The 17,329-nt window shown below is 36.8% G+C and overlaps 1 protein-coding gene across 2 annotated transcripts in view; it reads left to right on the top strand.

The window, feature by feature from the left end:
- LOC124163372 (nascent polypeptide-associated complex subunit alpha, muscle-specific form-like) overlaps nucleotides 1–16,757 on the top strand; it is a 385,994-nt gene extending 369,237 nt beyond the window's left edge. Inside the window, exons 4-5 of one of the 2 annotated variants that reach the window (XM_046540246.1) lie at nucleotides 9,984–10,212; nucleotides 12,116–16,757. In XM_046540246.1, coding sequence (XP_046396202.1) covers nucleotides 9,984–10,212; nucleotides 12,116–12,465 — 579 coding nt within the window. In that variant the 3' untranslated portion in view covers nucleotides 12,466–16,757. The remainder of the gene's footprint in view (nucleotides 1–9,983; nucleotides 10,213–12,115) is intronic. The other variant, XM_046540247.1, reaches the window with a different exon arrangement.
- The last annotated feature ends 572 nt before the right edge of the window (nucleotides 16,758–17,329 follow it).

The raw sequence follows: 17,329 nt of genomic DNA, 5'->3' as shown, positions 1-17,329 counted from the left end.
TGGAATTTGGTTAACACACTTAATTATACCTTATTTCCCCACCAAACTTGGATCATTTTGTCCTTGAGCAACGTAAGTGGCGTCTTTTGTAAACCCATTAAAAAGCGCGGTGGGTGACGACGACACATTTAGAGACCAACTTGAGGACCCTATTTAGTAATATTCGTGAGACAAGCACTAGATTTGCTACACAATACTTTCCAGCGGTATTCTCTTTAACACCAAAAACATCACTAAGGCATTTAAATTGGGTCACATAAAAGGAAATAAATAACAAATAATGATTATATGATGAAAAAAAGTAAAAAAATAATCTCATTAATATCAATAATGTTTAACAAATGCAATTTATACAAAAGGGGATTTATACAGAATATATGGCTCTGCGGTTGGGTGTTAAAACTGGTGCGGGAGGCAAAGAGATCAAGAGAAGTATTTGAGAAGGAATTTAAAAGCGAAGGTAAACGGTAGAAAAGGGATCTTTACGAAATTGATACTCGGAATTTGGGCAGGTGTAAAGTTTCTGTATTACGGGTCGTGCGGGCCCGGATATGGATTGAAAAGAATGAAAGGATATCAATGCATATGAAAAACCCATTCATAATGCAATGAAGAAATTTAATGTTATATGTCAATCGGCGGTGGGTTGGGTGTATTAAGCCAAGTGAAAGAAGTATTTCTTTTATTGGGTGTAGTCGCTTCATTTGGATTGCTGGTCAACAGTTTTATCTCCGCTGCTGAATAATTCCTCAGGGCAATGGTAAATCTCTTACGCATTTATCTTTTTAAGTACTGTCAAGGTGGTGATGGTGGGGGAAAGGTTGGGGTAGGTTTGGGGCTTCCTCGAATTTCTTCGTTTCTTTCGAAATAACTGGAAGCCATGATGAGCTAATGGTCTGTCCTCGATCTCTGTTAACATTGTTTTTATGTCTTCTTATGTCTTTTCGAAAGCCTCACTTAGCAATCTCGTCCTAAAATGTTTTCTCTCACCAGGACTTGTGCTAGTCATCATGGACCGCGAATGTTTTAATCTATTTATGCACTATGCTTGTTCTCCAATGCTAAAAATCGCCCTTGTCTGAATCATGCCATCCTTGGCCGTGCAGAAGCAAAACTGGGTGGGTGAATTGAGGGGTCTTTCTTATTCTTTTGGGCTCAATATTTCCGGGCCCAAAAAATTAGAATGCCCCCCACGGACTGGTCCCAAAGAATAGTGTTCTCCCTTTCCCCAACCCACGCCCCTCAAGCGTCCTTTCTTGAATTCCATCTCACCAAAGTCCCTGTCATCCTTATGCACTGTCATTGATACAAATTTAACTTTAATTAATGTAGTTCTACATCAATTAGTAGAGGAGGGCGTCTGATAATCTGATTACCTTCTAAGATACAGCTTATTTTATGAGTTTCCTGACCGGTTTATCGGCTTTAAATATGGAAAAAAACTCATAATCATCAATTAATCACCATTATTACAAATAAACATTATCTATTACAGAGTAATTTCATCTTAAATAATAAATAAGGCTCTTTTTTAATGAATTGTTTTACTTATTTGTCATGAAAGGAGCTTTAAGATAATTTTCTCTTGGGAAAAACTTTAAATCCACCCTGCTTCCTGTGATACTTCTTGAGATAAAACGTAAATTTCCGTCTGGGAATTTGTTTGTTAAATCGCTGATCCTTAGAATATATAGCAAAAAAGGCTCCTTTCGGTAGGTGGTAGGTGACCTTTTAGGTCTGACTTTAGGAATTTATTTTTAATAAGAACAACGTGGGTTCCTCATGCCATAACTGCCACGAGTCGCGAAAACTTCCTGCATGAAAATTTTGCCGCTTATTCAAAGGGTCTGCGTATTTTTAATCTCTTCTGAGATGATGGTGACACGCAAGAGGTAACTATCTGGCTCCGTGGCCATAGACTGTATTTTACTTCGTAACCTTATTCTACTTCCTTAAGATAAATGATCAATTACCACCTCAACTGGTCGAAGGAAAAGTGTTTCACCTCAACTCCTTCGAAAAAATACTAACAAAGATAGGTATGTTGGTTACTACCGAGCCACTTTAAATGTCACGCATGGAGTATCAATTTGTTTTCATAGACGTGGATATTTGTCTTCATAGACGTCATTTTGAAGTTTGTACGATGATACGCCTTAATTTAATTTTTACCGGGAAGGCCTCGTGAAATAGCTGGAATAAACGTTAACCTAAATATATAAACATTGAATTATCCATACAGTGTGCAACTTAATTTACCTTGTAGCATTGATGGATCTCGTACACGACGGCAAAACTTCCTAAGGTATCACTAAAATCGTAGCAGCTTTCTGTCAAAATGACATGTATATTCTAACAGGAATAACATTTTTCGTGTGCTTGAGGAAGTGCTTGCATTAGAGCCTGAATAGAAATGCAGTTTTTCTAATAAATTTCCGAGAAATTACAGCACAGAAAGGCTATTTTCCAGTTGCTGTCAATGAATCTAGTATAACGAGAATAAGATATTTCGTAATAGTCATTAAAATGACTTGCACTACGTATCTCGCTTTGCAAATTCCTTGCGTGGGTGACTTTCTGTTCGACTTCGACCTTACTCCTGATTGCCGGGCAAACCTCATTGTCGTCACGCTCTGCGGTGAATACTATCTCCATGCATCGTCTTGCAGACGCATGACGTGGTCTGTGATACCTGGAAAAAAATGAACACGCAACAGGATTGCGATGGATACCATTAAAATTCGGCCGAGCTAGGGTGTCGGTGAGAAGATAAAAAAGGTCATGAGGAGCGTTCTTTTTTTTAAAGCCAGCCGTTTTATTTTTTTAATCCGCCTTTTTACGTTGGGCGTCGCCGAAGTACGTTTTGATGGACGATTCTTGTCGGCGCGGCGTTTCAAACTTTTTTCTTGCAATCATTTACACCTAAGCTACCTACGTGCTGATTTTAACTCTCTTCTTGCTCTTTCCACATTTAATTTTAAAACTTTAAATTTTTCAATATTATTTTACCTTGGTCCATTTTTTCTATCAATTCTCTCATTAATTCTCTCTCTTTGAATTTTTATCTTATCGTGCTATATTTTATCGTACGCTTTTCTTGACTTGTATAGTTATTTTACCCTTCCAAACTTCATGATGGAGACATTTCATCATGCGATGACTGATTACGTTTATTTAGCATAATAGCACGTTTTCGGACGTAACTTTTGTTCATTAGGTATTTTCTCCAAAGAATGGTATTCTAGTGGCCAGTTCCACGGGTTGATTCTCTTTCACTACCTAAAATTTCTCTTGAACTTACCCTCTTTTCAATAGCTTTCATTTCAAAATGTTGTTGTTCCTCCATAACAGGCCGGCCCTAGCAGGTGCGGGGCTAGGGGCGAACCTTCAGTGCGGGGCCCTTCACTTAAAATATTAAACTCTATACCCCATCTACAAACTCGAGCATTTTGAATCCCTACCACTCACTGGCTAAGTATGTAACAAACGCAATTGCACAATACAAATTACTGCATTATTATTCCTTTTTCATAATATTATATTTTGTCTAGCACGGACTTAACAATACAGTAATAGTTGAAATTGCGTTTTCAAAACTATCTTATATTTTAATTTTTTTCACGAACGAGGGGCCTCCCAAAGCGCGGGGCCCGGGGCGGTCGCCCCGCCCTAAGGCCGGCCCTGCCCCATAAGGTAGCCATCGGGAGCAATATGCTTCGATGATATCGTACTATTTGCTTACTTATTGAATACTCGTAACTAAGTTACGTGGCGTTTTTATAGATTTCATAGATTTTCCTCCTCTGTGTTTATCTGTCCTTATGTCATTACGACGGCACTAGTACAAGACAAGGAGGCCATTTTCTTTTTTCAACCACGATTTATGATTTTATATTTGCGTCGCCATCCCAACGGTTAATTTTTCTGCTGAAGTAAAACTACCGCATCTCAATACGCGCATTTGTGCCACGATGACTACATTGCCTCTTTCGTAAGTTATTGAAGGCGGTCGTGGTTATGGAGTTAAGATGGAAGCAGAAGAATTGTCATAGGAGGAGTAGGTAAATCTAAAAAAAATGAGAAAAAAGAAATATGTGTATCTTTTAAAAAAAAAAAAGATGTGCAAATAAAAATTTCTATGTTATGAAAAATAGATTAAAATAACAGTAAATCGATATTTGAATCAACGACAAATAGTTACTTTGAAGAAAACGTTTTATCAAATGATATCTCACATTTAGTTTTATTCATTTCGTTTTAGAGAAGTTTAATCACATACAGCAAAGTTGCAAGTTATGATGGCTAAGGAACAGTGCTTTTAATAAATAAAGTGGCAATTTCACAATGACTAAGCAATGCCATAAACAATAATTAAACTGAGGAAGCGTTGTGGGGGAGAAACAAAGCTTTGTGACCGATTTGAAAGAGCAAGGGTTAAGCGCATGTCGAAAATATATCAATTATATGATATCGCGCTGTAAATGGCTTTGGGCAATCAATTGCAACTCAGCCAAAGTGTGTATGCAATATAGTCCACTCGTTGTCACCAACGTTTGGCCATATTTTATGCTATATTCCGCATTTTTTTGGGTTACTCTGGGTCTCCGCAAATTAATTTTTTCGACGATCTCCGCATGATAAATTCAGTGCAAAAATAAGAGAAGGAGGTACCCTCGAGGTCATCAGATTTGAAATATTTCGTGCCCAACGCACGTTGCGATTCTGTCTTTACTTGCGGTTTCATTCGGGCGAAAAGGAGCCGATGTTTGAGAAGCATGCTCGTCGAATAAAAATGGCTGTAATTTTTATAAGGGAGCATTTTTCACGTCCTTATCGGGTCGGCGCGCACGCACGGCTGAAATTTTAATGGATTCCCTCGCTTTTCGAGGTGATGAGGTGAGCTTTATATGGCGCCACTGTCGCATGCCACGAATACGTATGCACACCTCGTATACTTTTGATATGGTCAGTATATTACATTTTAGCGGCCACGTATGAAGAGAGTATTTAAGGTGAGAAAATTTTTTTTCAATTGTGAAGAAGATGAGACTGTGATAGGCACGTCTAGGTTTATATATGTTTTAGGAAAATAAATCCTCGTCAAGGGCGTACCTAGGATCATTACTAGAGGTGGGGCAAGATAAGTTGTGACATTATAGCATGGAAAAGGTGAATGAAACTAACATTTTGAGAAAATTATAACAGCGCTTTAGTAGTTAATAAGATTATTTCCTTGAAAAATGGTTTTATTTTAGTTAGATATCTTACACTAATACATATCATTTTTCGTGGGTTTTAAGGAAATTTGGTGAAAACTTTCGTTTCAATCCAGTACTGATTTTGATTAAAGACTTTTGCGATTTTTGCTTCCAGGGGGGTAGCTGCCCCTCGCTGGATACGCCCGTAGTCCTCGTATGATTGATTTCGTATCAGTAAAGACACAGCTGTGATAGTAATGGGTTGGAGGGAAATAGGTCAAAAGCTGGACTAACCCTGCTACCTGGGAAGGAAAGCTCATAAATTCCAAATTAAGTTCAAGAAATAGAAAACAGACATTTTGAAAAAATCCCTCTTACACAGAGGAATGAAGGACTGGAACGACCAACCTGAAAATATTTTAGATCTTCCCTGCAGGTACTAAAATTTTTAAGAATATGTGTTCATCGTTTATTGGTTGATGACATTGTGGTTTATTGAGGAGAGTTTGAAATTGGGTTATATGGGTTAATCTTTACTTGTTCGTCACAGGATATTAGAATTGATTTATTTTTTATACTATAGGTGTATTTTCTGTTTCTTAATATTGTCCATAGGAAGGTAGACTTTGCCATTCATTTGCTTAAATCTAATGCTGCCACTAGGCAATGGCCTACTTGCAGCAATGTGTAATAAATAAATATATAAATCTTAAAAATTGTGCCTAGTTGGATTTATAGAGGAGTGTCAATACAGAGATGCCACAAATTTTGAGTCTGAATCATAGTTACAAAATTTTGGTGTCTTGTAAACTGATTGTAAATTTTACAAAATTTACTCTACACACTGTTCATGAATTAAAACTTATACCCCAAAGAATAGGGAACTTGCATATATTTCAGATATAATCAATAGCCCCAAAATTATATAAAAATATATGTTTGCATACCTCGGTGAAAGTTTTTTTATTATTTTATGACGTGGTTTACGATATTTAATGCATCAAAGTTCACGAGAATTTTCAAATGCAAGTGAGAAGCGAAAACGCCCGATGATTGGCTGGTAGAAAAGTGACGTCATAGTTCAGTACGAGGAGAGACGGCGGCACGGTTATAGTAGAGGTTGCATACTTATACATGCGACGGCGTGGTTATGATTCATTTATTGAAGTCCAGACGTATCGCAGTTGTTCATTGTGACTTCAGGGATATTATTTGATCTATTTTTTCTTCATTGAAAGCGATAGATTGCGTAAAGATGAAGGAATATGGTTATTCTTAGGCTGATCCTAGCAACCTTCCTGTTACTGATTCCATCATGATAACAGGGTATTTTAGTGAAACTGTAGACTTCGTAGGCGCGGAAAGTCGATTCCGAGAAATGGAAAGGTAGCTGATGTGCATCTGAAATGTTTTATAGTTCATAACAAAGTGAGACTTGCGTATAATATTGGCGAAAGCGTATACTCATGTGAAATGTGTATTCTTTTGGCAGTCCGGTAGTCTTATGATGAACTTATTTCCACCTCTAAGCTGTCGATGATACTTTCAACTTAAAAATACCTTGCCTGGAGGGCGACAGGAAGCTCTGAAGAAGCCAGACTATTAATGTTTCAATTTAGTAGCGATAATATAGACGAACTTGCAACACAATCTACCATCTTGTGACTCAAAACCCCGAAGCCACTTCCTATTCTGCAGAAAGAATCGGTCAATCGCTCTTCGATCAATATAATAAACACAACGTCTTTAGGTGTTAATAAGTTACTTTTGTAAAATGTAAATCCTTCCTAATTTAGCATTAAAATGTGAATGTTTTCCAAACAGAGTCTAATACATTTTGGGAGCTTTTCTCACGATATATCTGAAACTCTAAAGGCGAGCTCATCGTCATTGCGATCGGTTGTCACTTAAAAATTCCGAATCGGAAATCCTAGAGGGATGATCTTCGACGATGACCATTATCACCTGCACTATCACTGGAACCCGTGGTGAAAATATCATCCCAATCCAATTTTTATTTGGTTTTAACTGGGGAAAGAGCAACATAGAACTGCGCATTCTTTGGGCAACTTTGGGTTTGACTTTCCCTCAAACACCCCATTTCCCCTGTAGTGCATCAGTCCTATCTTTTTACGATGGCCTGACAACCTTTAAATGGATCCTTGGTTTATCCTGACAACCAACTAAATGGAAATTGCTGATCCACACGTCTTCCTCTATATCCACAGTTTCTAAATCAAGGGCCGCGGAACATTCCTCTTGTGACTCAACTTTTTCTGAAAAGCAAGCCGGCGTAAAATAAAATCAAAGAATGCTGCGATTCATTTTTTGTGACCACCTCTGGATTCCATTCTTTTTCCATCTACAACTTCCTTTATCTTTCGGGGTAAACTATGGGACAAGATAATGTTTAAATATTTTCATTAATTTATAACAAAATATAAGTTATAAAAATACCCAAAAGCCATTTTATTAATCCGCACTGTTGAGTGTAAATTAATGTGGAAGATGAATGCTGTAGACGTAGTAGTTTTCCTTGGGTTGAGTTGCAAAGTTCATGAAGTTGACAAAACGGCTGATTTTTCGGTGCGCGGAGTCATTTATTGCACTGGCCGTGTCTACATTTTTCATTTTTTTTTGTAATAAAACAAATCAGAATTTAGGATAAAATTTCCTTTAAAATGATGTATAGTCCATTATTATAGCATGCAGTGAAGCCAGGATATGAATTTGCAAAGTACAGCGGCACATCATTTTGACGCCGACAGTAGAAGAAAACGCTGTCTTCTTGGCTGGCACTCGAATGCATGAGGATCAACGTACGTACAAAATATTAAAATATAGAGCAACGTTGCTCTATATTTTCATATTTCCTCCCTTGATTTTAAACATCATGGAATTTTCTATGTCCTTCCGTGACTGAAATTGAACAAGTGCCGTAAATAATTTGAGTCCATCGTAACCATCGAGAAACACCTATCTCGATTTTTGTTGTGAAGTTGAGTTTTTATTCTACGACGGCCGAATGATCGAAAAATCTCAGTTTCAAGTTATTCAGTCAATGAAATATGGAAATATTATCTTTATTAAAGTTATCTTCGCTCACATAGCACACGGGTTTATCATTCCGTTTATTATACTCTTATTTTTCCGTAACGCTCATCCCGACAGACGGCATGCATCGAGGCTTTTCTTCTAATTTCCTCCGTGGGAATTCAGACGAAAATGTTTTCTGGGGTGTTATTGCACAGAGGAACAATGCACCACTTGCATATTTTCCTTATTTCACCCATGTGCTCCTTTAAACGCAAGGTGGCTCTTCCAAACCTGCAGTTACTGGGCTTGGATCTTGGACTCCTACTGAACTATGACGTCACGGCCAAAGATTAGTGGGGGCGGTATTTTTTAGCCCGCGAAACTCGGGAGACTTTTGGGAGTCATTTTCTAGTGTATAAACTGAATTTTAAGCGGAAAAAAGTATATTGCGGTACTAAGTGTTAACTGTAGTATATCAGCATACTGTTTATAAAAAGTATGCAATTTCCCTATTACGTATATAAAATCATTAAAATTGAAATTGACTTTTCTTGTCATATAATATATTTCAAGTGATATTCATCATTCCTTCAATACACCCTCTCCTGAAAACATCAGGAATATCATAATACACATCAATACTTGCACTAAAGGAGGTGAATTATGTTTGCATAAGAAAAGCAGGTCCATTGATGGAATATTTTTTTCGGCAGTATCTAACAAAGACTAAATTGGTGCTCGGGTGCTATAAGATCTTGATAAAAAACTATAGGTGTTACAGAATAGTTTAAGGGCACTTTTTCAGCTTTTATATCAAAACATAAACTTTACTGAAAGTAAAACCAATTTTCCGTGAAAAACAAAGAAAAACAGAAGGACCAGATATTTTAGTGTCTGTTCTTGAAATAACTTATTTACGTGTATTATTTAAAAATTTTCTTGCTCATGGGAAAGTAAATAAGTTGCATTTTCTTATATCTCTTTACATTCTTTTGATTTAAGTTTTTTCACCTCCATGGATGTATCAATTTTTGTGTCAAAATTGTGTCCCCTATTTGTGAAAGAAATTACTTGGTTAATTTAAAAAAAATGCCTCCCATGAAACTTAAAGCATTCTAGCTCTGTTTTTAAGCCTACAAATTTCATGAGGATCCCAAGCACAGCTTGCAGTGTATGGGATCTAATGAGGGAGAATATCCTTTCCACACATTTCCTTGATTATAGGGGATGATTCGTTTTTGTAAATTTATATTTGTTTATGTGTTTTTTTAAATGTTCTCCTTATTACATACAATGTGCAATGGTTTCTATTACATCATAGTGTGATCTTTCTCATCTGTTGACTGTTTATTGTTATATTGAAGTCAGGGGTAGATCCAGGATTTCTTTCTGGGGGGGGGGGGGAGGGGCACAAGGATACTTCGTAGTACAAAACGAACGCAATGATAATGGGACAGTATTAAAAATCTTGCATATATTTGAGGGTCTGGAGGAGGCACATGCCCCCGTGCCCCCCCTTGGATCTGCCTATGATTGAAGTGTCTCCATACTGTTGGTAGTACAGGGTGCATTTGTTTGAATTTGTATTATTTTTTCATTCGTTTTATGCATGCATTGATTCTAAAATTATAAGCAAGTGATGTAGGTACAGTTATTTTCTCATGGGCCTGGTGCTAATAAAGATAAATGAAATTATTATTATTATTATTATGAGATGAGCCGCACCCAACTGATCATCACTTTTTTCAGGTGGAGCTAGAGTCCACACTGGAGCAGCCTTTCTTTGTCGTGGGGAGGGGATGGGCATCTGTGTGCCCAGAGCGATCCCTGCGGCGCTTTGGCCTCTCCTGCTTGCCTCTGAAGATAGGCCACGTGTGTATTTCCCTGACGGAGCGACCCAATGCCAAAGGAGCCAACTCAACGACTGTCAAAGAGGAGCTTCCCAAACCTGGTCCATTTGAGATCAAAGCATCAGAAGGTGAGCTTTTTCCTTCATTAATATGAGGGGGTTATAAGCCAAGGGGTACCAGTGATTTCTTTTTTGAGACAGAGTCAGCAACAGAAATAAGGCAAAGAAAACAAACGATATCAACTAGACATTTAGCAGTGCATTTTATTTTCCACTGATGTCAGTACAGAATAAAGACTCACTGGTATCCCTTGGCCACCAAATTACACTGTACATATTTCTTTTATCAATTTTTGTACCCAACTCTGTTTAGAAAGAAAATCACTTATACATATACCTTGGCTTCTCAGCCCCTCATTAAATTTAACTGCTGAAGGTTGGTGTGGTCATTTTGACCGCAGTTGAGATTTCATATGGTCACCCATGTTTTAATTTTTACTGTGAATAAATCATATTTCTGGCTTTTCCAAACATGTTGAAGAATATTTTTGAGTAATGTTTTTACAATAGGCTATTAAGTTTCTTTTATATACATACGTACTTCAACCTAGAAAGCTAAAGATTATTTTTTATGATTAAATAAATTTCTATGAGCAAGTTTTGATCTAAATATGAAATAATTATTTTTTACTTTGAGTTGGAATGATTCATATAAATTTTTGCTCCGAGGTTTTCTTTCAAAATAAAAAGTGTAGAAAGTTAAATAAAAATTTATCCATGAAGCTATCAAGCCTTACTTAGAATATTTATCCTTTAAGATTTATCAGGAGTGAAACAAACCTGATTTCTCATGATTTGTCAACTTTGATCAATATGATGACAGGAGGAATTCTAGCCAGGCAGAGAGTTCAGGCATTTTAGTGTTTAAGATGGAGTTAATACAAATATATTGGGAACCGGTGAAAAATACATTTGCTTTATAAGCCTTACCATTATTGTAGTTGAAAACTTATTGAGCAATGTGGCCTTGTCAATTTTTGGGTGGCCCCAATGTTTCACGAACTATGCTTGTCACTTACTAAGGGCATGGTAAGAACAGTATTAATCGATAAATTATTATTAAAATGGTATTAATTGAGATCTAAAAAGAGCTTCTCGTAGTAAATCTGTTCTTCATGAACTCTGAATCCCACAGGAGTAATGCCTCAAATTGATATCAGAAAACTCTATTTAGCAATCAATGAGGTGTTAATAATAATAGAAGGAGAATATTAATCTACGATGTCGGCATCCCACTGCACTTCTCTGCTGGCAAGATTCTGCTGATAAAGCTACCAACACTGGAAATGTTGGGGCCACTCGAAAATTGATATATCGGCATAGACCAAAATTTTTTTAACTACCATGACAAACACCTGTGAAAGTTTTAATGAAGAATTACTTATCATTATTACTAGTCTACCAGATATGTGCTTAGTTTGGTTTCCTGAAGCTCTCCACTCAGTTCTCAGTGAGCATTTTGTTGCATGTCACTCCTATCTGTAAATTGTACAAATTTCTTTGTAGAGCAAATGTTATGAGATGAACATGAATAGGATTGATTGCCATATTTCTAAATATGAATTTTTTTGAGATCTCTGGAAATGATGTGGTTCTGTGGTATCCTGACCACTCAGTTAACAAACTATGGTGCAACCGCGGCAGTGTTTATCAAGCATTACAAACACAAAATAATGCATTTAAATGATGTGAAGGACCATGTCTTTGTTCTTGAAAATACCTTGACAGCCAAAACCGGTCATTCTATGTCAAGTAAACTGTAGAAGTCACAAAGGCCCTTCATTTCTTTCACTAATATGATATTTTTTCACATTTTCTATCCAATCCTCATCTTCAAGACCAAATCAATCCCTTGTCTGCATAATGTTCTCCCCGTAAATATTTGAATGCAACCACGTGCTGTCATGGAACTCATTTTGATCAAACAAGAATTTATATCTCACGAGATTCGTCCATGTTTTCTTCTCCACAGCTAACAATGGTGAGAGCAAAACTTCTCAACTGCCATCCTCATTTCCCTCTTCTGCCTCTAGTAATTCAAGCAGGCTGAAGACAAATCAAGAGACCCTGAATCCTTCATCTCACGACTCCAAGCCATCGGGCTCACCCGAGTCGAAAGCTCCAAGCACGGCTGCCGAAGGTGGCGATAAGGCATCCGAGAGATCCCTATCACCCGCCAGTAGGAAGAGGAGATGGTCTGCTCCTGGCCCGCTCACCAATGACGAGGACGAAAAACCCAAGACTCCTGGCTCAATCCAACCGCGATATAACCGAACCAGTTTAGGGGTGACCGGTGTCAATGCAGCCTCGGTGGACTCCTGAAGGGGAGGCAGTTGGGGTGTAACCATTGGATTCTCTCTCACCGCAAGTGGTAACGAGGTGCTGTTGAAGCACAGACCATGTTTTAGTGGTGCTGTCTATTCTTTCTGAAGTTATGTCATTGGAAATGACAGTGCTGTGGTGTGTGAAAGTGAGAAATTATGATAAGAATCCCTGTATGAGTTCATTGGGGGATGTGTTTCAGTGCATGCGTCTCCCCCTTTAGCCTCCAAGACTGTAGATAGTGGTGAGAATTCCACTATTTTGGCATGATTGATTTTGAAATCAAATGATTGTTCCCAGACACAGTGGAAGGATGGATTCATTTTTTTTAATTTGAGAGTTCTATATGCTCGGTTACACTGGTTGAGTATTGAGGGTGATCATTGCTATTTTATCACTCAAAGTATTTCCAGAAGGATGATAGTAAATACGTAAGTTTATTTCATGCATTTATGAGCTCCTTCTGTGGAGTACCTTTTGATTGTGTTTGAATGTTTTCTCGGCTACTTTGTCAGCTTATTGGTAAGTATTGACATGATGATTTTAGTTGGCTAAAAAGTCATTTTTTGATGGCCATTCAATGTTCAAACGGAGCAAGAATCAGGGATATTTTTATTTCCAACCAAAAATTTTTTCTCAATCGTCTATTCCAAACACTGGGATAAATTAAAAGAGCAATTTTCCTAGGCCCTATAGTTGTGTACATAGGTATACATACATATGAATATAATAAAGTTGTCGTGAGTTTTCCTTCCTGAAAAAAAATGTTTTCAAGTAATTATTTGTTAACAATGAAAATATATATGTATATACTTCAGAGGATATATAAATGTGAGTGATTTACTCTCTCTGTTTGAGTTGTTAAAGGCATACTCTTTGAAAGAAATTGAGCTTATCCATTGCAATTATGTATAGAAGAATAGTAGCTTTGTTTTTATCACCAGTGTACCCCAGTTCCCTTCTTCTATACAAGAACAATTATCTAAGGCTTGCCTATGCAAAAAGTGTGATTTGCGATCTCAATTATGTCAGAGCCAGAAGATTTAAGAAATAACTGGTTCAACTCTTTGGTCTCACTTTAAATTTGTGGTCCATGAAAATGATATAAGCTTGTGAAGTGCAATTCGGCATTTTGAGTGAGTTGGTATGTTTTGGAAAAATTCTTCATGCTACAAATCCTAATTATTTCCTCTATTTTTATGCATGATCATGAAAAAATTATGTGAACTACTAAGTGATATGGCTAAATAGCTAAGCTGCCTCACGACGCTGGTATTAAGTTTGTGGTGCTAATATTCACTCCAATATGCAGTTGGTTCATATTTTAAAGTTTGAGGAGTCATACTTTATCGGTCCCAATGCATACAGACATGGTCAGTCACTTTTGTAATCCTTGATCAAATTAAAATTACTCTAATTTTTATTCTTGGAATTAGTGTATCTCTATCCAATCCAGTGCAACAAAAAAGTACGCTTATTTTTCAAAAGAATAAAATCAGCCATTCATTGCTCTTACTTTCATGTGTTTTGATAAGTAAGCCAGCTCAATATCCCCAGTTTTTTACGAAAAAATCATTAAATTTCCATTATGACCCGTTGCAAATGTTTGGTGAGTTATTTCCTCAGCTGTGTATGTGAGAGGGAAGTTGTAGGTGTCTTTTTGCCGTAAGAGAATGATTTGTTTTGCAAAGATTGAGAACAATGATATACCATCCTTATACCACGAGTTAATGAAATATTTTTGTACCTGCTACATCAGCAAATGCCCCAAAATACCTTCATCCATGCAAATATAATTTACTATTTGCTCTATATTCTTGATTACTTCACAGGCAAAATGCAAGGGGTCAAAAGCTCAGAAATTTTGATGTCAGAGAGATATGTACCTTCAGATGGGTTGGTAACAGGTGCACAAATTGTAGGAAATGAAGGGTTGGAATTGAGTGATATTAGTTTTAGTGAAGATAACAGCCTAAATATTACCAAAGCTAACAACCATACTCATCTCCATAGAATGCCACTTGATAAGTAAATTATGACACAATAGATTGCCATGTTGAATAATTTTTTTCTGACTGGGACCATCTCCTTTTATGCTATCTTTTCCCCTTAAGAACATCTGCCTTGTTCACATGTAGTGTCCAAACTATTTTGGACTTTTCAATTCCGGTGCAATAATCTGTCTCTAAATGCTCCATAAAAGTCAAGTCGATGCCTTATGGCATAACAAAATTTAACGAGAGGATAATTCCAGTATGTTTGCACATGAGAAATGACTGTAAAAATCCACTTGATTCTACTTAAATGAATTTCCATTTGTGTGAAACATATGAACTGACCAAGAAAAAATGCTAATATTATAGTGCTATAAATTAATGTAATTCTGGACAAGGGACCATGAATTTTTTTTTCTTTCTCAGCATAAAGTAATAAATTCAGGAAAAGACAAAACTATAGAGCAGGGCATGAAACAGATTCATAACTTCTTTTGATATTGAGAGCTAACCGTTAAAAATAAATCATGAACAAGTCCATTATTAGCGGGCTTAAGTCTAGATCAAATGGTTTTTAATATGAATACAAATTCATTCATATTACATACATGGGCAGTAATGTAATCAAATATTGATATCATTGCATGACTAAGATGGGTTATATTTTTTTAATGCTGGATGATGGGCAAGTCTGACCTTTTGCAACCATTCACATTGGTCAATGGTTTTGGTCGACTACCAAGTTCATAACTTCTCAGCTTATTGATGAGGAGAGTTACTTTAAATAATACAATTCATGCTTTTCGCTTACTCATATAAATCCCTTTGTGCCAACCAGCTAACTTGACATCACGTGGACTTATGAACTGTCATAAAAATTTTATTGAAGACTATCAATCGAAATTCATTCTCCGTATTCTATACTCACTTACATTTTAAAATCTTTGATTTCCTTGGAAAGGATAAAGTAATATCTTTTTGGTCACCAGTCTAGCCTGCCCAATAAGAGGTAGATAAGTGGCAAAGATAAAAGTAATCAATAGATGCAGTCTCTGTTCTATGATTTCCAACACTCCATTTGTATTTTAAGTCGTAAGCATTTATAGAGGGCTATGTCCTTGAAGCAAAAGTGTTAGGCAGTGCTAGGAATCCGCCTTAACAGAGTTATAACCCCTTAGTGGTGCTGTGTACCTGGATTTCTATGAGTTAATGTTGCTACTTTTTAGAATAGTACATCACCAAATGGAAGCTATTTCTTGGAAGAAGTTATAATGTTTCCAAAGCTGATTTATAAAAGTAACTATTTTCCTCAAATCATATTGTATTGTTCTGTGTAATGCAAACAAAATATATATACCTCAGTCTGGGGCCAAAAAATATTGGCTGTCAGGTATGCCTCTAGGGATTTTTCTGGACTTTTGCCTTCTTTTTATTAGCTGTAATCATATTTCCTTTTATTACTCCTCGGTTAATAATTTAAAAAATCAAATGTAATAAGTAGGAGGAGAAATTTTGCCAAAGAGGCATTTATATTGAATATGAAGGAGTGATTACAGATTCAAACTAGTATTACAAACTCGCCAATGAAATTTACGACAGGGAATGCCTCTTTTTTTAAGGTTCAATCTTTCATGAGAACTGTCACAAGTTATATGGTTAAAATAAATCCATAAATATTGTATAAAAATCCATAAATATGTTTTAAAATTGTTATTATTGTTGAGTTTTGAACTGTTTTGTTGAATTGAATGGTGGAAATGGTGGTACAAACTCTCCAAAATTACTTCTGCTACTGTTTTTTTTTTAAGAATAATGTTGTAGCCAGCAAGTTGGTCCACAAATGTGCACATTGTTGCCGAATTTCCTTATTTTGAAGGTGACTGTATTTGGCCATACTTGCTTATAGTGGAAATGATGTACATACATACTTACTATCTCCAAAATGTTCTAAGCAGAACCAATGGTGGTGATTGTGGTGAAGATAAGTTTCAATTGACTTCATGGATCTAGCATGAGAAATACAGTGACATGTTGCACTACAGATGAAGGCTTTTAAAAATGACAAAGGCATTCTGAGAACAGTAGGTATGCAAGTGCCTTGAGTAAATGTCCATACTGTGTGATCACTATTGTTGTTATATTTTGATGATAGATGCCCTAATCATTGGGAGAGTGGCCATAACAACAAATATAAATATGTTGAATGTCAAAGAAATTCACATAACTTATAAGTAATACATGTAAAAATGAATATTTTAGGGCTTTCTATACAATTGCAAAATAAAGGCATCTATCCTACTTACATTTGTATGATTATACCTAAGGTGTTTCATATTTCAGATTTCATTGGAAATCCACTCTCGTATGATGTTCATATAAGAGGAGGAAGTTTGGAAAGGATTTTTAGAAAACATTATGGTGACCAGATTATAACTTTTTGGTAGTAATGTCCCCAAAAGTTTCCTTAAATATGTCCACCAGTGACAGACTGTGGCGGATCTATGGGGGCGGTGGGGCTAAGGGGGCTTTAGGGCCTCATAGAGGATGCCCCCCTACCCCAATTGGGTTGAAACACAGGCTTGATAAAATCAACATTTTTGGGGATTGACACTTTGTGTTAAAGTTACATTTTCCAATGGGATTGGGTTGGTGTGGCGACTAGAGTGTTGGCTTCCCACCCGGCGGGCTCGGGTTCAAATCCCGGCAGTGGCAAAGAATTTTCAGAGACTGCCCGATCCCTGCTAGAATGTTGTGTGGAGGACATTTCAAGCGCAACACTCCGTCCGTCGGATGGGACGTTAAGCCGTGGTCCCCTTGGCTCCTTTCGTTAAGAGCAGGCTAATGCCAACGCCAGGTTTCTCTCCACCCTT

The sequence above is a fragment of the Ischnura elegans genome, chromosome 8 (genome assembly GCF_921293095.1).
Source record: "Ischnura elegans chromosome 8, ioIscEleg1.1, whole genome shotgun sequence".
NCBI classification, from domain to species: Eukaryota; Metazoa; Arthropoda; class Insecta; order Odonata; family Coenagrionidae; genus Ischnura; species Ischnura elegans.
This window is presented reverse-complemented; position numbering and strand designations above follow the sequence as displayed.